The 23482-nt window shown below is 41.0% G+C and overlaps 2 protein-coding genes and 1 long non-coding RNA gene across 4 annotated transcripts; 1 reads left to right on the top strand and 2 right to left on the bottom strand.

Moving 5' to 3' along the window:
* Window positions 1–2014: 2014 nt before the first annotated feature.
* Window positions 2015–16995, bottom strand: NIPSNAP2 (nipsnap homolog 2). Its single transcript, XM_055716355.1, has 10 exons — window positions 16844–16995; window positions 12405–12544; window positions 12281–12326; window positions 9393–9487; window positions 7368–7438; window positions 6820–6960; window positions 6359–6390; window positions 4947–5041; window positions 4012–4095; window positions 2015–3210 (listed from the first exon to the last, which is right to left on the bottom strand). The coding sequence occupies exons 1-10, from the start codon at window positions 16927–16929 to the stop codon at window positions 3146–3148; spliced, it is 855 nt and encodes a 284-aa protein (XP_055572330.1). The 5' UTR covers window positions 16930–16995; the 3' UTR covers window positions 2015–3145.
* On the top strand, window positions 4102–14832 carry LOC114016031 (uncharacterized). Its single transcript, XR_003560289.2, has 3 exons — window positions 4102–4305; window positions 11885–11970; window positions 13390–14832. It is a non-coding gene; the product is annotated as an uncharacterized LOC114016031 (long non-coding RNA).
* Window positions 16996–19430: 2435 nt separating the features above from the next.
* Window positions 19431–22782, bottom strand: MRPS17 (mitochondrial ribosomal protein S17). 2 transcript variants are annotated; one of them, XM_014280502.3, is made up of 3 exons: window positions 22734–22782; window positions 21216–21362; window positions 19431–19914 (listed from the first exon to the last, which is right to left on the bottom strand). In XM_014280502.3, the coding sequence occupies exons 2-3, from the start codon at window positions 21336–21338 to the stop codon at window positions 19624–19626; spliced, it is 414 nt and encodes a 137-aa protein (XP_014135977.2). In that variant the 5' UTR covers window positions 21339–21362; window positions 22734–22782; the 3' UTR covers window positions 19431–19623. The 2 variants fall into 2 exon arrangements, with proteins under 2 accessions (XP_014135977.2, XP_014135973.2); XM_014280498.3 differs by having other exon boundaries at window positions 22711–22781.
* Between the last annotated feature and the right edge of the window lie 700 nt (window positions 22783–23482).

The raw sequence follows: 23482 nt of genomic DNA, 5'->3' as shown, positions 1-23482 counted from the left end.
ATCTCTAGCTACAGGCCCTGATCCTACCAACGCCGTGCCATGCCTCACTTCCAGCATACGTAAATTCCCCAATGCCACAGCCAGAGGCCCGCACGGGAGGCTCGGTCCCACGGAGATGTTAACATTCACAGCAGTGTCTTCTGCCAGTTTGAGCGCTATGGAAACACAGCGTCGTGCCAATGATTTCACAAGAGCTCTTTAGGTCTGACCGGTTTGAAAAAAAAAACACCACATATCACCCCCCTTCCAGTGGGCAAATATCAAGCCTGACCTCTAGCCCAGGAGGTACCAAAAGGATTACTTTACTTAGTGAGTGGCTAAGCTCTTTCGTCTGTAAAATACTGGGAAAAAATAGGAGGGAACAAAGCAGCACCAAGGAAATTTCCATGTTACAACCAAGCTACTGATTCACCTGAACATATCACACATCACAGTAGAGCAAAGTGTGGAGAGTAGCACGTGTCAGGCAAAGTAATACCTGGCCTTCAGCTCGGTCTCCCGACCAGGAGCGTGGGGAGGCACACCGCTTCACATCAAACCTTTTATTTTAATACGATTATTCAGTGAGGCAGGATCACTTTAACTTCTATATTCAATTTGCATGAGGGGACTTCTTTAAAGAACAGTTTGCAGTCTTTTCTAGGAAGGCTAAAGGACTACCAAACTTGAGTTTTGATTGTGTCTTCGTTACAGTGGAACAAGAATTGGTAATTACCAGAGACCCTTCCAGGCATCGTTCACTTTCCAGCCACTGGGAAGTGACCAGTTTGGAACTCTACAAATTCTGCTGTAAGAGATGCTGAAGTACTGCTAGTCAGAGGATGAAGGCAGACTTGGCCATGAAATTAAGAGGGAAAATCGCCAACAGTGTTCATAACAGGGGAAAACTAACTTCAGGAAGGGCTCAGGCAAAGGGAAGCAAGAAAAGATTGTCATTGCTTATTTACCTGCTGCGCTATGTCCGGTGAGTTCACACAGTTCTCTGTAACTAACAGGAACTAATCTCTCTCTGATGACAGCCAGAGCCTGAGTTTGAAGCTCAGAATGACAGGAGACATTCATAATACATTACAACAACGCTAGTGGGAATTCAGATCTTAGGTAGTGTGTAAAGACTGAAGAGACTTGTGCTGTATGATGTCACCTCGCAGAACATCCAGTTATTCCTTAGATTTCTTATGCATGCAGAACTTTGTCGTCCTTAGACAAGAGCTCTGCTGGACTGAATTTAATTCCTAGTGCTCCCGGCTGCAGGTACGGGCATAAGAACCCCCAAAATCCTCTAACTCCAAAAATGTTTTTCGCCTTTTGTCTCTGACAGAGATTGCTGGTGACAAGGGGTAAGTTACAAGAAATATGGGAGGATACTAGGAGGAATAACAAGGACTGGAAGCTGATACTGTCATCCTTTTTTAACTTTTGCAGCTAAACAGTAGTCCCAAAGGTCTGCAAAAATGACAGCCCCAGATGACAGTGCTGTTTGTGACTGATTTCCAAGAAGGAACAGCTGAAACAACGTACATGGCCCGCTGAGTAAGCCAAGCTGAGAACTTTAAGCTAATATAGTGCAGTATTTTACTCAGTAAAATCCCGTGATCAGTTGACAACAGGAAGAAAATATAAAACCAGACAAGAATCACATCAAATATTGACTTTGTTCAAGATGAAATGCAATCAAAGGCGAGAGTGCAGCATATTTCACATGAGAAGAAAAGAAGAGATCAGACCTGAAAAATTAAGCGTAATTTGTGGAGAAAAATCAAAAGGAAAAATATTTTGTATTTATCACCACAGCACTTCTGACCACTTAGCAAAATGGGATGTAATGGAGATACTGTAAATTCATTTTGGAGAGGGAGAGCAGAATACTGGGCAATGCTGTCCCTGACACAGACAAGTGACACTGGCTGACTAAGCTGAAATATCTATGCAATTATTCAAATTTTCCATAATAAACACTGGAAGATGAGATAAACCCCAGGTGGTGCAATACATATAAGGTGCCAGTAAAATGTGAAAATTAAAAGGATTTTATTGACTCATATGTTCTTCCTGAAAACTCGTTAAAATGTACAAACTGGACATTCAGTAACTGATTTGTACATTCTGTATGTTACACTGATTCTTGTAGCCACTTTAAAGAGAGGATATTATTTCACTTACAGGATGTTCACATCATTGCAGACACCAAAAGTGTTGATACATTCTAGTCTAAAAGTGAAACCAAAATAGAACTGGACATAATGGTACACCGCTTTATGCCAATCCTATTGACTCAACATGCGCCAGTTTCACACATCAATTCATTAAGTACCTACTGTACAAGTAGTGAAACACCTGACCAAGCATATGTCTGAAGTCATGACTGCTTATTAAATTAAACCCCTTTTCCTAGACTTCCAAGTTATTTGTAGAAACAAATGTCTTGAACCAAACTTGATCCCCTGCAGAATGTTCAGATGTCTTGTCAGTATCTCTTTGAAAACCATAGGTCACACTTCACAAACTTAATTTCAGGTGTAGGGATCTACACAAATGCGCGACTAGTTACAACAGGCTTCAGAGTCCTTGCAAAACAGAATGCCCTACTCTCTGTCCATAACCTCTCACCTGACAAACAGTATTATCCTCAATTAATGACTGCCTATTTGCAAATTTAGAGCTACTTACTGATTTCAGGCCTGCTAGAACAGCTAGGTGTATTTCAGAGCTGCCCGAGGGCTTTGCAGCTTCTCATTTCAGAACTCCCACGTTTGTTTTTAACACCTGATGCTACACGAAGGCCACCGCAACTGCAATGCTCCATCCTGCTGCTGTTACTGAACACTGGGCATCGCCTGTGTAGCAGAAGGTATTAAATACTGTATGCCACGTTTAACCTGAGCAGCTGTCTCGCAGAGGAACTCACAGATGTCTTTGTACTCATTTCAATTAACCAACCTTTTAACTAGAGTCCTATCTCTCTTTTTTTCCTGGTACAATCCCAAGAGCAAAAGGTCATTAGATTCTGAAGAAAAGAGGTCTCTTTTATAAGCTCAATACAGTACTTTTATATTTCAGACTATGATATACAGTGTATACCATAAATTAATTTAAGACAAATACTTGTCACTTTATCTATGTAGGCACAAGTAAATCAGTGACTTTACTGAAGCGGAGAAATCTTCAATGGTATCATGATTCTGGACTCCATTTCCTGAATAAGGGGCACTGAAAAAAATTGAGACAGGGTTTAATTTCACTAACAGAGATCATGAGCAGTTCTGCACACTCGTTTTGAACAGATATTATTGTCTTCACATTACTCTCCTAGCTAGTGCATGCCAAGTCATCAGTAACCGCCAACATTCCTGTAACTGAGGCATAGCAGTGTTGAGAACAAGTGATTTTTTAATGTAATTTGCCTGCTCCTTTGAAGACAAGTATTTCCGTTTCACCATAATGAAAGTTATCTTACATTTTTCTGGTATCCTTCCTTTGAAATGTACCCTATGGAAGCAAAATCTGACATGCTTAGCATACTTCTGTGACTTTTGTTATGAAAGCTATCTTTGATCTCAAAGATCTCCTGGCTTCTAGTTCCAAAGTCTAAATTCCCTTTTCAAAGGAATGCATTTAACAAGGCTCCCATATTTCATGAAATATCAGAGGCAATAATTTATTATAAATCTCACTATTGGCTCACTAGATTTTTTGGACACAAACTTAAGCATTTACACAAATCTGTTCTTCTACAGGAGAGATGCTTGTACAAAAATGTACTGTTAATGTAGCAATTTTTTAGAAATTAGGCAACTTTACCGAGTTTGTACAATCAAAATTCACCTTATGGCTTAGTAAAATGCCCCTTCTTTCCATTACAGTAGAAAAACTGACACACAGGTGCACGCACACCAGAGATGCAAAACTTTTTATCATGGAACAATACTGAACATTGAAAGTACTGAAGAACAAAAATGATGGCATGCACAAAAGTCTACCTCCAGCATTCCAACCAAGTTAATAGGTTACCTGTGTAATAGACTAGTTCATCCCAGCCAGGTTTATGCCACGCAGCATTCCTTATATCTTCTCTGGTTTGGAGATCTTTGTAAGCTGGCGAGGGAAAACAGCAAGCACAAAGCTTAGAAGTTAACTCCTTTCCCTTCTACACATGAATAACTCCCTTGAAAGTATTCTAGTGTGTTATTAGGAGGATGAAAACACTGGGAAGGAAAGAAGTCAGAAGATCTTCTCCGTAAAAAGGAAAAGCTCCCAAACCAACGCTAACAGAAGGAACTGGGGAAGACAGAGAATGTCTCACAGGTAAGACAGATAATGGAAATGGGTGCAGTTCTACATAAATGCTGTCAGATACCTAATGCTGGAATATTAATACTCTGAATTGTCAAGATATTAAGATAATACTTCATATTTTCTAAAATAAGTATTAGACAGTTTCTTCAAGCAGAAACAATCCTAATGTGTGAAAAGCAGCTAAGCATTTGTGGAGACTAACACGAAGAGAAATCCAAACCACCATGATGCAGTAATGTAAACAAATGCTCGACTTTCCTTTTTGTAGGTGTGGTATATGTGAAGCTTGAAACTAAACTGTAAAAATCTGACTTCAGAATGAATGGGGATGGAGAAAAGAGATGGCAGGACATGGCTTGGCATGCTTATGTTACTGAAAGCAAACAAGCAATGCCTAGTAAGAAAGGGCTATGAGGAACTTTGATGTAAACAGAACAAAACATGAAATGTTCACTTATGCTTGCTTGTTTGAAGAATAGTCACCTACACTAAAAATTAAGAAAATCAACACTGTTGATGTGAAACAAAAAAAACCCAAACCCTTTTTAAGACATTCCCTTTGCCTTTTGTAAAAACCTTGTGTCCTGGGCAACATCAGCAGTCTGTTAGGGGCTGAGTTAGTGAGAAAAAAGCAGAGAACATAAATTTACCCCAAAGGTGATGAACCATATACAGCTGTCCAATTTGTGAGAAAAATCCTCCAACTGCTTCATTATTATCCTGTCGGAAACGAATTGCACGAGCCCTACAGAAGAGCACAGCAGACATTAAAAATGACAGATCTGGTAGGAAATAAGTGACAATTGAAAGGAAAACAGAGTTGAAAGGAAGCCGAAAGATACGCCATTTGCATTTGCAGTACAATTCAGCAATTAAAAATAAGAAAAAAATCTGCAATACACTGATTTTCAGCACTAAGTAATTAAAATACACCTATGTATCTTGTTAGAATGAGTTAAAATTGGAGTGCTACAGTTTCACTAGACTGCATTAATCACTCTCCAACAAAAGATTCAGCACAAAGATAATTGCTGGAACAGTGCAAAGTGGCACACCATTTTTATAGCAGGTTGTTCTAAAACTAAGTCCTTGAGTTTCAACTAGATTGTCGTTGCCACACTCATTAACCACAGATTTTGCGGCAGTGGAATACAACTTTCTTATTCACACAGACCTTTGCTATGCAGCTGTCCTATGCAACACTCCATCATTTGCTGTGTAAATAAAACCAATGTTGCTCTTAACTATAAATCTGCTGAATCTGCCAAAACAAACTGGCTACCACTATAGATATGCCTATTTTATAAAAATTCTAAATTTGATTTACTATATTCAAATTACTGTGATTAAATAAATCGTATCAATGACAATGACCTGTCTAAAAATCCGAGTCCTCATCTTTCTCAAAATAATTGAAAATACTCCAAATTTTTGAACTATCAACCATTAGAACTGCAAGGACAGTGAATGTAAATTGCAAGAAACTTACACTGGCTTTAAATAAGACAAAATCAGAAGCATGCACTAAAAAGAAGACTGTTTCAAATTATTTTAAACTATGTATTAAAATACAAATGTGCTGCCCAATAGCTTTTCAAGAAGCAACTTGACTTTTAAAGATTAAAAGACCCAAGATTTAACCCATTTAAACTAAGTCAGCTTCTACTGGTCTTGGGGAAGTTGTGAAAGATCAACATAGTCTCAAGGAGTTAACTGCCACCCTTCACTAAGCAGTTCTTTCTGCTCAATGTAAATGGTTTCTGATACAGGACAGCAAACAGAGAGCGTTATGTGAAGGAAAGCCAAACCACAGAGGCCACAATGTTGTTTGCACACAGAATTCCTCTTTCTTTCCTCAAAGGATAAATTAAGGGTCAAAGAACTATTTTCCAATTTTTTTTACATTTGTATAGTTTTACAAAGAGCAAAGTTGCGTAAGTACAGAAGCAGGCCATTAACTTGGTGATTGAAATGCTTTGGGACCGTTCTGCCACCTCTACTTTATGGTTTTTAAACATACATCTCTCAAATAAGAGAATGCAAGTGCTAAAGCAACACTTACCAGTAATTTCCCCACTCAATCATTGTTCCGGGCTACAAAAATAAAACAGACTGTTACAACTGTAGTTTAAGGAAAGTTAGATTACTTGGGCAGTTTTCACAACATTTATGTATGGAAAACACTACGTATTAACAAAGTAACTTCCTGCAAGTGATAAGCATATTACAATAATCTGTAATTACTCCGTTTACCTACTGTATTACTTCTCAGTCATTTGCCTGAAGTTTCCTTCAAATGAAAACAGGGTTTTCAGCCCTGCAGGTATTAGTATCTTGTTGGAGCCTGCCTTCATTTTGGACCCCACACTTTGAGAGCAACAATGATTCAGACATCAGCGTTTATAAGAACCAGATTTTTAAGATGAGGTCTGTTTTCCATCTACATTGCATATACATGCTTTGAACATTTTACAACAGCATAGAGCTAAAAAAAAAAAAACAAAAAGAAAAATTTAAACTTACTCTAAGTTGATAGGATCTCAATTCATAAATATTAGGCCCCTCTCTGGGAACAGGTTCATTCCAGAAACTGAACTCCAACAAGAGTTGGTTCTTGCGCGAGAGAAGCATGTTACCTCTTTCTTTGCGAAACTCTGTGAATTCCTAAAAACCAATGTGATCACTGTCAAACTTTGTATTATGTTTCAACAACAAAAGCATTATACCATATGGTGGCTTAGACTTTCTTTTTTAATGCTATCTTGGGGTTTCGGGACATTGTAATCCTTTTAATTGTAAAGGCATCTAAATTCTCCTGCCATATTTGAAAAATTCAAGTGGCATATTTACACAGTCCCAAGTGTAAATGTTTCAAAAGTATTCAGGTATTGAAGCTCAGTATTTCTGAATACGAGAATAAACCCTTTTCCAAAGAGGTTTCAAAGTTTGTACAGGAAGCAATGAGATATTGAAGTAAAAGCAGATATTCAAATGTGCAGTTTTTTGCTCTCACTATTCTCTGTTCTCTTCTCAGTAAAATAACCAGTTCTAACAAAACCAATGCATTCTACCTTATTTTGACGGAGTTTGCTCATGACCTCATTGAGAGCTGGATAGCCTCCCTCGTATCTCCACAGATGAACTGAAACAGAAAAAAGGAAGTTTTTTCAGGGATGTCACAGACCAGTGCTAAATCTTATGGAATATCACAGTATAAAATGCTCCTCACACTACAGAATTATACAAAAATAGAAATCGGGTAACAGGTTTAAAAATAGATTTTCATTAAAGAAAGCACTACACATTTGAACATTTTAAGAATAATGGAATCATCAGCTTTTTAAAAAGGGTTCTTCTCTTGGAAAATTTTGCAATCTACTTTGAAGCTAACAGGGAAATTCCTGAATGGACTTTTTGTTGCCGTGCTAGTAAGATGTGATGACTGCATGACTGTAGTTAAAACCGAGATTCAATCTAAGAGTATGACTTAATTAAAAAAATGTGGTTTATACCAATTTCATCTAAGAGCAATAGAGGGGTAGACTTTTTAATTCAGTAAATTACTCAAGCACAAAGAGCAGCACACTTTCTGTAAGACAGGAAAAATGATGCAAATGTTACTTTTGAGGTAAACATTACATTAAAAAAAGCGTAAGATATCGGAACATGCTAGAATTGTTACATTTGTTAGGATTTTCCCCATAAAAACAATTTCAGAACAGGTATCTACAACTGCATTTTTTCAAAGCATTCCCTCTTTAATGAATCATAATAAATCCCTTTAATAAATCATAACAAGATTTATTTACAAGCACTTAATATAGCAAGGCAACAATATTTCACTTCAAAGAATCACAAAAGCTGTTTTCTCTCCTCTAAAGCAGTCCTGTGCCTTTTTCAGGACAGCGAACTAGAGACTAATTTAAGGCACTTCACTATGATAGCAGATTCAACCACAGCTTCTGCTGTCGTTTCTCCAGGGCAAATTTGATACAGCCTCTAACTGATGAGCCATTAACTCAGCACGGGCACAAGTACTGAACAAGTCAAACCCCCATAATCTGCTTTATCGCACTGCTAGAACTGTTGCAACAGCATTTTCAAGGCAGGCTATAGATGCAATTACAGATACAGTCTGTGTTAATATGTTTCACAAGCAATGAGACTTGGCTAAGGTATTCTCACTTCCATTGTCTTCATTCTCCAATTTCTCTTCAACTTTTAGAATTGTTTCTCAGACACTGTTTGGTTTATCTACTGTTACTGCTTTGCATTTATTCAGTGTCAATACTGCAATATGGTGTGAATGCAGGAAAAATTAATGTGTATGTGAGTATAATTTTCAGTAATGAAGCAATGACACTGATAGTAGCTATCACAGCTCTCACAATGGAGCTATGTGACAAATATCAGTACACCACTGTATTTGTGGCTTCCCATTCCCTCAATTTCCCAGAGCCCTGGCAATTTTTCAGGTTTTCTCTCGGCACTAGACTGTGTAGTAACCTCTGTACAGCTCTTCAGTAATTCCTAGTTCCAATATATTTTCAATCTGCATAGTTAGGCAGTACCCTTATATGAATATGAACAGAAATATATTTCTTTCCTTCAGTAAAGGCCCAGCTTATTGAGTTTACAATGCAACATTTCTTCAGATGGCGTGAATAATTTGCATTTCATTACAGTATGAGAGTCTGAGTAAAGCTTTTATACTGGCCAATGCAAAATAAACTCTGTCTTTGTAAGCCTTTGCCTTTACACCAAATATGTAGGAATAGGATCTGTGCCCACAAAATATTACAGGACCACATTTTACAAGCATTTCCCCAAACTGTTAAATCTACCACCTAGAAAACATGAAGGTGTAGTAACAATAGGACAGATTTTAGGAATTAATGTTTTACTGCCAAACTCCACAAGACAAAAAGCAAACACTGTAAATGTTAATATGACTACTGATAATTGATGCACACACACCCTCACTGTGTACATTGCTAAAGGTTTACTGTCAACAGAGATGATTTAAAGAGAAGAAACCTGCCAAGCACACGTTTCACTTGTATGGTTTTACATTCTGTTGTACTTCTATCTCCTACCAGCCTGATCTTGCTCTCCGTACCACGTGTTCCAAGTCCCCACCAGTGCACATGGGTAGTGTTTTTCTTCATGAATCTTTGGCAGCACCTCTTGACTTGAAAACAAGGAATACAGACACTATGTTGCATTTCCTCCAGGGAGGCTACAGTTGATATGTATAACAAATCACCACACGTTTATCATTATGGTATGAAAATTCACAAGCTCTACTTTTCAGAAGAGAAAGCTGAAATACAAAAATCTGCTATACAGGGGAAAGATAGCGACACTACTACGAAAAATTAAGGCATGTGTTACCATTTCTTATGACTGTATGACAAATACACAGCATGGTAGAATTCTTTAGGTGCAATAAATTATGTCTATCCCTGAAAAGGTTATCCAACACATTAGGAAAATAAATATTGGGATGTCTCCCTTATAGAAAACGTAACCTAACTACATGGGTGATTTGCTTTAGGAAAAGCTTTTTATCAAGGGAGGCAAAATACACAAAAATAGGAAAGGTCAGTCTTCTGTACATGTTACAATGCTATTAATTCTGTTGAGCTGAATGAATAAAACCAAGTATTTTGATAGATCAGACAATGACTGTACCTCATAGCATGCAGCCTTACTGCTTTCTACCATTTCAGAAAATGATCTTACTTTGATACAACTTACCCATTAGAGCATACAGCTAAACTGCCTTAAAAATACCTCCAACAAAAAATTTGTTTGACTATTTCCAGTATTTCTAACATTTTTTCAAACTTTATAAAAAAATTTTGAAAAATGGCCTACATTAGCACTAGGAAATGAAGTTTTACCGATTGCTGACTCGGTTAAGACAGCTTTCCTTGCACTGTACTTGATGAATAAGTCAATCAGTCTGGTTGAACTTCACTTTTTAATATTTTTCCCTGAGTAATTACCCCTTGTTACTCAGTTTAGCTCATAGGCAATGAGTCTCTGCACAATACCATATAATAGGAAGTTGGTTGGTCTTGGGCTGAGAGTCATTAGGTAAGTTTTCTTCTTGATTCTGCCACTGACTTTCTAGACAACCTTGAGCAAATCTTATTACCAATTTGTGCCTCAAGATTTCTCACTATTGTAAATAATATGATAGAATGACTCTCCAAGGATGTTTTCAAGGATGTTTCACCATCAGTTCCATTTTCCAAAGCATAATGACATCCTAGAAAGGCAGCTTTAAACAGAAATGTTAAATTATTCAACTCTAAAATAGATTTTGCTGCAAATTATAGAAAAAAATGCCCACAGAATACCTTATGAAGACCATCTTTTTTCTTTTTTAAAAATACCTGTTCCTAATTCTTCAGAAGGTGTCATTAACCACAGTGAGTCATGAAATACTGTCATTATTGTCTTCATTACATTATTTCTTTATTAATATACGATGACTAATCCTTACTTTGATCTGATACAGAATAAGGAATTAACCTGTTCATCTTTCATTTAGGGAGAGGAAGAAAGAAAGTTCAGAGAGGCTTAGGTTTTTTTATTACTCCATTCTTAAGTTTTCACCTCCCCTGGAAAACTTAAGTCTGCTTTGGTTTGAAAATGATACATTTAACCACACATATGCCATCTGATTGCTGTCAGCAGTTTCTTTTTTTGCTATTGTCTCTCTCCTTTAAAATAAAAGCCGCTGCTTTCACTCAACGTTTAGGTAGCTCATGAGATAACACTGAGAAGTGGTTCCCTGTCTTGTATAATTGGACATGTTTATATTAAGCTTTTAAACAGAAAGCTGGTTGAATGCTAATTGTGCTTCTTTATGATTGAACATTATTCTAGTGAATTTCTGTGTTTGTATAGCCAGGAAACCAGTTTTGGGTTATCTAGCCCCATTTCAAAACTGAACACTTGAAGGCACAAAGGTGCTGGATGACCCATTCATGGCTGTACAGCCAATCAGTAGCACAGCTGAGGACATGAACTGGGAGCTGTGAACTTCATACCCACCCGCCAACCCAGCTGGTGTTCTCACCAATATACCACACTTAAAATATTGGTTGTAGTAGGGTATCGTTACGCTATGAATGTTTTATTTAACTGACAAGATGATCACTGTCAGTGAGAAAGCACTGCCATTTTAAAACATGTGAGGCTCACTACATTTCCAAATTTAAACATACAGTTCTTGAAAAGGCAGCTGTTCTGGCTCCAGAGGATTACATAGGCAGAACAGGACTAACATTCCTGCAATTTCATCCTTAAAGTAGCAAATTTAGAAAGTTACTAATTCATACATTTTATAAAGCTGTAACTTTTTGGAAAACCTCTAACAGTGCTCCCTTTGCAAAGATCCTTTCCAAGGATTTGCATAGCTCTTTAAGAGTAGGTATCAGTAACATTACTTTTGTAGAAGGATACAGAGAAGTCAACCCCGGGTTTTTAAAATCTCTTCAGAGTTATACTTCAATTTAATATTGGCATGTAGTTTTACTTACTGGTGATCTCTCCCTTTCCTTCCTGTATGCAGACAATAACCACCCTGAACACATTCCTCCATGGCAGCTGGAGCGGGACATGCTAGCGTACTGGATCTACCCGCACAGACCAGCAATTGTAAGACAACTAAGGGAAGGGGGGAGGCTGTTCCAACAAACGTCACTGATGTTTTCACAACAGGCATCACCCTAATCAGCAGCTTAGAAGAATGACACCTCCAAGAGGGAAGGCAGGGGGTGAACTGAGTGACATATCTTTTGCCATCTCTCTACAAGAATAGTATGTTCTATTTAACACCATACCCTGAAAGTAAAACCAGAATTTTTTCCACCTCCCCTCTAAATAATTACGTTATTTGCCAATTTTCAGAACAGCTTGTGACCGAATCAACATGTCTAAAATGTGAAAACATAATAGGCACACTTACCAAAGCTTGTTGTAGGCATCTAGACATTCTGGTTTTACATTGTGAACTGAAACAACAACATTACGTGAGAAATGCAGGAATAGAATAAAGAAATGGTAATGTTAAATATAAAAATATCACTCACTCTGTAGTTTATACAGACTGCTGGTCTCTCTTTTGGCTAGAAGGTTGGAGTGAGCATCTTTCCTTGGATCGACTTTGCGAACAAATAGCGATTTTAACCAACTGTCTTCACGAGGTCTGCTAGCTGAAGATACCAGCCCCCTACACATTAACAAGTACATTATACTGTCACTGAGCGTGTCTTGAAAATGCCCACAATGGAGGGAAGATAGGCGCAATCAAGTTTAATGCAAACGGTATCATAACACACAGTTACATATACGTCTGTTACTAAAACTTTCCCCTGAGCCACCTCCTAGCAAGGTATAAGAGTTCTTTCCCCACTGAGATTCACCCTCTCACAAATCATTTTACTAGATACAGAGTTTAACAGTTAACCATACAGTATCCTTTATTGGATATTTACAATATTCAATTCTTTGTGCACATGGCAGAGAATGAGTGTATGGCTGCTTTTGCTGCCTATTTATCTTCTTTTTCATCAAGTGTCTTTGATGAGGCTAGGTCAAGGCTAGGTCTGTTCTGATGTACACAGACTAGTGAAAAAGAACAAAAAGCGTGCATAAGGAAAAATCTGTGCAGCGTAAATAGGAAAGTAACTGCCATATGTTCCTGCGTTGCTTAAATAGAACTCTAAAACAGGAGAAGTTTAACAGCACATCTTTCAAGAGGAAAAAATACAACAAAAGTCTAATTTGGGAAAAATTATGAGTGGAAGGAAACAAACAGCCTGCAAATATTTCAAGTCCAAATTCCGGCAACTGTACTACACGGGGTACAGATCCACATTTTTTGTCCAACATTCACCATTTCCCTTTCTTTGAAAGATAAGAATTTTACCATCTATCTAATCTTCATGCAGTTTCTGCAAGTGCACTTCCAAAATAATACTGCTTCTCTTTACACCAGAGCACACAAAACATTACAATTGATAACTGTGCTTTTTAAAAATGATGTGTTAAAGGAATCATTCTTCTCTTTTCCAGCTGACAGAAGACCTCTCAATCACCAAAAATTGTGCAGAAGGACAAGAAAGCTGATGTATTTAACTGATTCTCTAGAATGTGTGACAGGGGACCCCAAGCTTAAATGTTTTTTCTTCTTTCTCTTAAGAAGCACTTCCTTCAATTGGCTTCTTTTTGATACGGGGTTTCTGCTGAAGTACTAAAATATTTCTCTGACATACTAAAAATGGGGCATTGGAAATTTAAACCTCTTCCTGCCTCAGAAGTCAGCTTTTCACCCTTAATTACTGACTAGAGATCCAGCAGACAGCTATCAATCCTCAGCTATAAAGCTGTCTTCCAGATATTAAAGTTTGTGACAAGCATTCAAGGAAAAAAAATGGGGAAAGAAAATCTCAACCTCCTTTGGGAATAATATCTTCCATGAACACGTCTGCCAGTATTACACAAAAGTAGTTCGCACTAGCAGTGTTTTTTAACAATCAATCTTTTAGTCCCAATGTCTGACGATAACATAACGAACTGGTTCACCCTGTGGAAACAGGGTAGAGGAAAGGAAAAGTATTTCATAGTAGAGAAACAATAACAACCAGAAGAACAACTGCAGCTGAGATGACCGTCAGTGTTAAGAACTAATTAGTAAATATCTTATCAGAGTATTGAAAATGATGCCTTCTTTGGCCCTAGGTGAACACACAGCCATGTTGCCGTGCTGAAAGCTAAGCAGCTGTTCCTGAGTACAAGCACTGAAAAGGGCATTCCACGATAAGGCTGTTGCTAGAACAGAGGGTACGAAGTTGCCTGGAGCAGACATATCTCTGATCTCAGCCAGAGGAGGTGATGCACAGGTGACTGCAGTTGTGATGTCACACCTGTATCAGGTGCCACAGAAGCACAAACTGTCCCAGATGATAGGGGGTAAATCTCACCTAATAAATCCAAGCTGTTTCAAAAAGCTCCCTTAAAGTAAGCACTAATGCTCACTGGCTCTACAAGACAGAACTCAGCCCCAGTTTTGCAGCGCTCATTTTTTCAACTCAGATATGTAAATATGACCATTTCTTCCCCTTCATTAAATGGAGTTGGTAAACTAATACTTAGAACATTCTTCTAAAAGGATTACTGCTTGCAGCAAATTTTGAAGATGAGAGAGACAAATGATCATGATGCTTTTTTTGTGAACCAGCTCTATCAGCAGCAAGAGTAAGCTGAAGTTATGGAGACAATACTGAAAAGCAAATTCCTTTGCTCATTAGGACAGTCTTGTGACTTGATTGTTAAACTGCTCCGAAACTAGAGGTATATTTAATTTTCAATACAGTAAAATGAGTAATACTTTACATTTATGTAAAATCTTGTACCCAGCAATTGTAAAGTTCCTCATGAACAAGGACTAACAAATCATGACTATCCATCTCAACATACACTTGTAATAAAGAATGGTAACCGCTGAAGTGCACCCAACCTGAGATCCTAGGGCTTTATTTTTAATCCATATCCTCAGAGAAGTCATACACTACTGGTGTCATTCTATACACCCACAAATCAAGGAGCTCTGAGCTGGTTACTGGTTCACTTGTGTGGGCAATACATACCCAAGATTAGCTCTGGAAGCGTAGAGACTAAATTCATGTATTTGGACTGCCAGTTAGGAGCACCAACCACAAATTACTTCAAAACTAATCCATCATCCAAAAGATCTACTTTTAACTAACTTCTTAACATTATGCCCCACAACATTATAATACATGCTCCAAGTATAACAGGTATCAGATCCAAATTATTCCAAAATCCAAATATCACTAATGAAAATGTGAATATGCACATAGAATGAATACAGACACACTATATGGAATTACCATCACACTTTCACAATTTTTTTTCCAGGAACAATACTGATTAAAGAGAGTTTTCATTCAATCTTTTAAGGCACTGATTGACTTTGCTAGCAAGTTCTTATCCTAGAAATGTAAACTATAGGCTTAGCTTTCTTGCTACAAAGACTGGACTATGAACACAAAAGGATTACACTGCATAGCTTGCTTTTATTGGATTAAAAATGATGGTGAAAACACTTCTAACCCATTCAGCTTATGCTTTAGCACAAAATATAAACTGGGTGGGAGACATCAGGTCAAATATTTAGAGTTTGTAGTAACCCATGTCTGCCTGGAAAAGAAAGAAAAAGAACTTGTCTATAATTGACAGGTTTTGATCTGTGGTCTAAACTATGTTTATTTGAAATAAAAAAAAAAAAACCCACAACCTAAAACATGCACATAAAATCTGACAACAGTCTCCACAACTCTCCCCATTCCTGCTTTAAACAGTTGTTTGCAGCGATGCCTTAGTCTTGCACCATCCTTGCACCATAAGTGATGCCTTAGCTGCCCATTCTGACGCTTGAGAGAGCAGCTTTCCATGAATCCAAGGAAGGGAGGAAAAAAACATGTGTATCTTTCCCAGTTCGGACGTGTCTGTGTCTCCAGCACCCAGGGAGCATGCGTGTCTGCTTTCTACACCCAAGACACACATGTGCACATCTGTGCCCTGAGAGGTGGGTGGGTGGGGGGGTGTGTGTGTCTGTGTGTGTGTGTACACTCTTGCCACCCAACAGCTGCGCATGTGCCTGACCCTTCAGACATCAAACACGGGGGCGTGCAAATGCCTGCACCCCTAAACTTGATGGATGTGCCTGTGCCTGTACCCTGACACCTGGGGGCTGTATGTATGTGCACAAGCCCCCCAGCTCCTAAAAGAAGCATGAGCACATGTGCCCCGATAGCCAAGGGGTGCACGGACATGCCGGAGCCCATGTGTAGCTGTGCATGGTGATGACAGGGAGATGCCTGGGGTGGGGGCACAGGGACCTCGGGCCGGGGCGCAGCCTGGCACCCTGCGCACCCAGCAGCCATGCCCCCCGACACCAGAGGGCACGGGAGGAGGGGTGGCCACGCACCCTGTTGCTTGGTGGAACTGGGATGCGGGGCAGCTATAGGCTGTGACCCTGAGGGGATATGTGGGTGCAGAGCCTCCATACACCCCGCCCCCAGCAATACAGGCGGGCAGGGTGGCCGTGCCCCCCCCTGCGCGGTGGGGGGGCCGTGCGGCCTGAGCCCGGGGGGCAGGCGGCTGGGGGGCACCCGGCCCCGGCGGGGCAGGCCGGGGGGCGGCGCGGCCATCGCCCCCACCCAGGGGCGGCCTTGCAGGAGGGAAGGGAAGGGGCTGGCCTTGTGGCCCATGACCTTGAGGGACACCCCGAGAGGGGCGCACTCCCCGCCCTACGGCAGGGCCGCGGGCCCGGCCCGTCAGCTGTCCGGGCGAGTGGGCGCCATTTCCAGTCAGTAAAAGGAGGGGGGGTGGGGTGGGGGGTGAGCCTAGGCGGCGGGACGAGGGGAAGCGCGGGCGGCGCCGGCTCCGTCTCCAGCCTCCCTCGGCGGCCCTCTCCCGCCCGCCTCACCCCCTCAGGGCTCACCTGAGGGCCAGGCCGCCGCCGGGCGGGAGACGCGGTACGGCGCTGGCTCCCGCCAGGCTCCACCGCAGCAGCACTCGCGCCGCCATCTTGCTCCGGCCGCCTCCTTCCTGGGCCGGGGAGGGGGGGGGGGGGTAAGCTGAGCGCTGCAGCGCCGCCGCCGGACGCGAGGGGCGCACCGCCTGGGGGGAGGGGGGGCGGCCTCAGGCCACACCCCCGGGGCCCGCGCCGGGGCGCATGCGCGGCTGCCCCCGGCCGGGGCGCCCCTTCACACTTCGGGCTGCTGTGTTTCGGGGGTGACCCAGCCCCGGGTTTGGGGGTCGCCTGGGAAAGCACCGAGAGTCACCTGCGAAGGTGTGTGTGTTCTCCTGCAAGGCCCCGCCCCGCCCACACCTGGCCGTGAGGTTTTCTTCGTGAGCTGTCCAATTCTGCCAAACTGGTGGTGCGTGCTAGCACCAAATCTTTAAATAACTTGAATTTATGAATAAATTTCTCATTAGGCTAATAGTTAAAGGCCAGTTCTGAAAGCAGCTAGCTAATGAACACAGAAAAGTTACGAGCAAGCCTTACCTGTCTACATTCTATATTTCTATACAGAATTCTAAATTCTATAAAATTCATATTGCATCATTGCAGTTTCCATTGCATTTTATGATTTTTTTTTTTTCTATCAGCACTGTGTGAGAAGGCAGCAGAGGCTAGCACCTGCAACGTGCTTTAACATCAGTGAAGTACAATGTTTGTGGCGCCTCTTTAAAAACCAGTTTAACCTGCAATTGTCATCATTCTTTCCAGAACAAGTTACACTTCAGACTATGTATATTTAATCACACTTTGATCTGACAGCATGCTGAGCTCTCCAGCGACCCTCTCGGAGGCTACTTTTAAACTGAAAAAAAAGCATTGTGATAAACAAGAAATTTGCACAGCTACTCAAGACAAACCACAGGAAATACAGGGAAAGACTATTGACTCCCCCCATTAGATGCAGATGCAACTCATTCACCAAACAGGAAACTTTTTCTACTTCTTACATTACATGTCTAGTTATTAGAACACTCATATCTCAAGTACTGTTGGTCAAGCTTCTTTACTGCCTGCTTGGGTAAAATTTAAGTCTATTGCCTACAGCCCAGGGCCACGTGCTAGCCTCGGTGTGATTTCTCTCAATCTCTGCTAGGGATGGAGTGTCACATTCTACATTCACTGGAACAGGAGTCAGAGCCCAGGTTTCCTTCCACTTCAATGACTGGCCAGCCACAAAGTAATTTACATAAACCTTAACCACTTCAACACACACATGAACAAAAATAACCCACAGCCGTAAGTTTAAGACACTTCCTCAAAGTCTGAGACCACTTTCACATTATTTACACAGAGACATTTGAACCAAGGTGCCTTGATCCGATGTGCAGGACAGTACTTGAGGACTAGCATTCAAAGAGCTGTACTTTTTGTTTGAAGCACGGAAGTTTAAAGTTTAAATTTCTCATTCTTCCTGATCCAAATAATTTGCTGAGTTCAGTCAGACTTTGTTAGCAGTTTACAGGAAGCTGAAACGGATTTTGTGCAGGTGAAGTTAAAGGGCAAATAAGTTACACTACTTATAATGGCAGAGAACCCAACTGATAGCTTACTAATGTAGGATGGCTCACTTCCTTGAAGTAAGATGTTTTAGGTCAGAGGAACTCTGTCCAGATACATCCTTTTTTAGCTTCTGATCTTAAACACCAATGACAGGTAGGCACATCAAGTGTTTCTCATAACTTCAATATACCATTCTCCCCTCCATACAGGGACATGGAATGCTGTCCCCACAGCACTGGGTTTTGAGGCAGATGTCCCTTTAGATCTGACTGAAAAGTCAGCAACACAGGGCTGCTATAACAGCTGCACTCTTAGTTTGCTTTATGCCCTGGAAGACAGGACACAAGATCCCCAGAGCTGCAGCAGGATAAAGTGATCTTTAATCATTAACTGATACAGCCTTCTAGTTTTGTATTAAAGTATGCAGCAAACCAGTACCAGTACTCTTCCAAAAATATGTTGTTTTGATTAGCTTTTCTGAGGAGACCAAATCTAACCACCTTTATTTTTTTTGCTTTGTACTCTCATCAGCTTCTATTTCTTGCTGGCAGTTCAAAGAGACCAATCTCTCCCAGAACTAAATACTTGCTTTGGATAGGTTAAACTACAACACACACTAAGCTACCCAGAGTTTTTATTCTCACCTTAGTGCCATTATAAAGGCAAGTGGTTGTGTTTTTAATAAAGTTTTCAGAAGTTAAGACGACAGTGCAGTATGGTGCGAACAACTGGAAGAGGAAATAAGGACACATGCAGGTAGCTAGTTGTAAAATTCTGCACTTCCTTTCAAAAGGTTTAATAGCATTTTCTTAACTAATCCTACAAACCACTGTCTGAAATACAGAACAATCAAATAATATAATGACCCTCCCAAACTTAAGCATTATACGGTTATTCTTGTTTCTCAATACAGAAGAGTCACTCCAAGTGAGCAGCTGGCTTTTCAAACTGTCAAGGCTTGGGGCCAAACTACATGCAGCAAAATGAAGTGTTAACACTAAGCTCACATTTCCTGTGTTTTCATTTAATGATTTGAGGTGCCTATCAATCTGTAACATCTGTTCTTATAAGCAACTACATTTACTATTTTTTTTTTACTACAGCTTTCACTGAAACATTTAACATACAACAGCAGGGCCACAAACATTCCTGACAGGGACAAGCTGGAAAGCTCTCTGTTGAAGTATTTTCGCCGACTATTTGTCTGTTGAATGAACTTTAAGTTCCTGAAGTTTTTCACTTAGATAGGTAGTATCTGCCTCTGTCAGATTTTCCGAATCTGACAGATTTTCAAGGAATCTGGTTCCTGCACAGGGCTTTCCTGTTATTGGATCTATAACATTTCCAACCTTGAAAACAATTTCAGCCAGTTCATGCTTCACATGTTTGCTCCTTCGCTCAGGCAAAGCTTTCAGAAGAACAATGTCTCCAACAACACACTGCTGCAATGGATCATGGGCAAAATAGGTTTTTCGTTTGTTAAAGAACTGCAGAAAGAAAAAAAGAAACCTTGGCATTAGATTTCAAAATTAAGCAACTGGCAAATGTATAGTTAATATAAACCAAACTAAATTTTATGAAGGAGAAGTCAACTCTAATGTATTTTTTTTAACAATACTCAGTTTGGATCATGAAGAGAAATGCAACTGTGCACTCTACTGTCTTTCCAAAGAAAGCACAGCAAGACCATTCCCTGACAATCTCCCTCATCAGGATGCTGTTGCCAGCTGAGCCTGCAGAAAAGGAGATGGGGAAGAAAGAGCCAAGTACAAAGAGCTGTTCATAGCGAACACTTGGATACAGGAAAAAATAACAAGCTCATCACTTAACAGATTCCCCTTCCTAGCACCACCACTTGCCACTGGCCTCTCTGCTCTCTAGTTCTGCTGTGTTAGCCTTTCCTTTCCTCCTCATCAACACTGCTTGAGCAAGACAGCAGCCTTGGCTCTTCCAAGCTGCATGACTTTCCTGTGCAGTCCACACTTCAAGAACTGATTTTAGTTCTTATTCATCCTATTATGTCTAAAGTTCATCAGCCCTGAAATCAGTACTTTGAAGTTTTCCATTTGAGAGTTTTCTCGCTCAATTTTCTTTTATATAAAAATCCAGTATTTATTCTTATTGAACTGCAGAAATCAGAATCTTTCTTTTGAGAAAGAATTAACAGGATCTTTTACGGATAAGATATTGGACTGGAATCCACAAGACCCATTATCTAATCCTAACACTATCCTTAACCTTCTGGTCACAAAAGGCAAGCTATTTCACCCACATATACCAGTTTCCCTATCTAAAAATGGAAAAAAATACTACTTTTAACCTTCCTGGTTGAAATACATTGACAAGAAGTGATAAATACAGAGCTTGTACAGCAGATCACAAATACTAAGAACACGTACAATTATGCATACAGGAAAACTGCTACAAAATTCACTGTAGAAGTGACTAATATGTCAAGTCTCCAAAGCAAAAATATTACAAATCAATATGAAAAATGAAATCTAAGTGTGAAACAACAAAAACTTACCTTCTCAACTGAGATCAAATAAGTGCATTAACAAAGCACTTCAAAGAAACACATTTAGCAGATAATTTGTAAGTAAGTGTCCTCACAACACACTGCTTTTCATCTTCTTGACAGTCACCCCCACAGCCTAATTGTTATGCAAGTTCCTTAAGAATTTGCATTATAAAAAGCTATCAAAAATTCTAAGAACCAAATCAATAAAACATTCCTCCACACAGTACAAAAGTTACCATGCAGGACAAACCATTAACCAGCTTTTACCTTTAGTAGGTAAGGATCTAGCACAAGCCTTGTCACTCTCACTTTAGCAGTTTTCTGCATTTTGGTTCCTATTACTTTCCCTACTATCCATTTTGCATGGACAGCTCCACGTGGTACAGACATTGTTTAGTTATGGTCATCCAGTGCCTGGCAACAAGGAAGCAGATATGTTATTTTAACAAAAAACATAACCGGTTTCTGATCAATACCAAAATAATGATTTCCATTTCAGACTAACAGCTTAATCAGGTCATTTTGTTGGAAATACAGGGTAGAAACAAGTAGTTCAAAATTCCATATACTGCACTGCCTCAGCCTTGTTTTAAACTAACACGCTCCCATTACCAGGAAAAGTTACTTCAGGATGGCAGTAAAAATGGACATAATAGTGCAAGGATGAGACCTTATCCCACAAAGTTTCTTTGAATCATACCTATCGTCACACATACAATACAGAAATAACTAGCTGTGGGAGTTACTATGAATTTAACTCACTCCAGCACCTGTTTTTGCTGGAGACCTGTTAATCAGGTCTGTATATAACCAGAGTTAATCCAAACAGGGAGGGGCCTCTAACTTTTGTTCAGAAAGTAATTTACTTCTCTGTATCTCATTATTAGCTGAGCTGATGAAACCCAAGAGTAGTAATAAGCTTCTCAAAGGATGAATGACATATCAAACAGTTGGGTAACCCACAGTAAGCGTGATCACTTTTGAGTTAGCTCTTTCCTGTAAGTAATTATACTCCACCACCTCATTTGCTTTGTTTAATTAGGGAAAGCTTTTTACACCACTCTTGCAAGAATCATGGGCAAAATAGATAGCTAAACATTAGAAGACTTGAACCAACATTAAAATTAATAATCTTTTCCTCTCCTACCCACCTATGTACTGTTAAACACACCTGTTGAAGTCTCCTAAGGCTTCTTCATCTCATAAGGCTAAATGACACTTGCTTTGATGTTGCAACACATCGAAACAGAAGTTTAGGGATGCAGAGACACATCCACAGGATGAAATGCTTCAAGCAGCAATGTCTGGGGTTGCTTTTACCACCCTTGACTCGGCTGTGTGAGCCACAAGGCTGGAGAAGGAAGTCAGTACAAGAGTCCCTCCGGTAAAACACACCGAGCACCAACATCCACACAGGGCCCACGTCAGGGAGAGACGAGAGTGTACAGAATAGGCAAAACCCACCAAGCACAAGGGAGCTACCAGAAAGATAAGAGCCAGACAGCTAGGCTGGACGTCTCCCCCAGCGACTAAAAGGATAAAGCCAGTAAGGTCGAACAGATCCGAAGGCTTCCGCCCGCCCTCCACGTCTCCACAGCCCTCCGCACCAGGCCCAGCCTCAACAACCTGCCCGCCAAGAGAGCTGAGGGGCAAAGCCCTGCCCCGCGAGCACCGGGTCTCAGCTCAGAACCTCCACCACCACCCAGACCGCAACTCCAGGCAGACCCCAAGCCCCACCATCCCGCCGCCTGGCCCCCCTCACCGTCAGCAACACCACCACCGCACCTCAGGGGCCTTAACGAAACGGGGGCGGAAGGGGCGGGGCGGCAGCCGGAAGAGCCGCGCGGCAGCGGGGCGGGGCCAGCGGCGGGGAGGGCGGAGCCTCCCGGCAGGTTTAAAGGCGCAGGCAGCAGCCGCGCTCTCCTTAGATGCAGGCGGGGGGGGTGGTTGTGGTGGGTGCTTCGTGTGAGTTGCCTGTGAGGCTGCCTTAGCGCGTAGTAGGAGGCTAAAACTGATGGAGATGAGGTTTTTCTGCTTTTCCCAGACTGTGGGCGGCAGGGGGCTCTACCTGGGCCTGCAGTCAGGTGCTGGCTGTGGGTGTGGACCTCATCTCCTCAGGGAGCCCCTGCCTGTGGGGAGACCCCTAGTCCCTATGGGCTTGCACAGCTGGATCCAGCCTGATTTTTGGTGTAAAGGCCTGCTAGGGTGCCACGTTTCGCAGCGGTGTTGTGCTGTCAGGCTGGAAAGAGCCCGCAGCAGGCCACATTCTGCAGGTGCTGTGAGGAGGTGAGGTGGCAGGGGTGGTGGCTGAGGTGCCATTTTACACCGTGTTTCAGGGGATGGTGCTGACTGCAGTGGGCTCTTCTGTGGCTGCATGGCACGGAGGTCTGCACGCAAATTGGTGCACTCTTTGATCTGCTGCAAAGTTAGGTAAATGAGGCAAATCTTGTAGGCATTTCCATGTAGACCTGGGATAATTGTAACATGCACAAAGGGAGAGCTGGCCTGTTGTCCTTGCTTGTCCACATCGTGGT

This window comes from Falco cherrug, chromosome 1, assembly GCF_023634085.1.
Source record: "Falco cherrug isolate bFalChe1 chromosome 1, bFalChe1.pri, whole genome shotgun sequence".
NCBI classification, from domain to species: Eukaryota; Metazoa; Chordata; class Aves; order Falconiformes; family Falconidae; genus Falco; species Falco cherrug.
Note: the sequence above shows the minus strand (reverse complement) of the source record. Positions and strands in the feature narration are given on the sequence as shown.

Coding starts and splice junctions, on each gene's coding strand:
- NIPSNAP2 (XM_055716355.1), bottom strand. CDS start 16,929: ATGGCGGCGCGAGTGCTGCTGCGGTGGAGCCTGGCGGGAGCCAGCGCC. Junction 12,327..12,404: donor CAGTCTGTATAAACTACAGA/GTGAGTGATATT, acceptor TTGTTGTTTCAG/TTCACAATGTAAAACCAGAA. Junction 6,391..6,819: donor TGAGATCCTATCAACTTAGA/GTAAGTTTAAAT, acceptor TTATTTTTGTAG/CCCGGAACAATGATTGAGTG.
- MRPS17 (XM_014280502.3), bottom strand. CDS start 21,338: ATGTCTGTACCACGTGGAGCTGTCCATGCAAAATGGATAGTAGGGAAA. Junction 19,915..21,215: donor TAGATCCTTACCTACTAAAG/GTAAAAGCTGGT, acceptor TTCTTTCTGCAG/TTCTTTAACAAACGAAAAAC.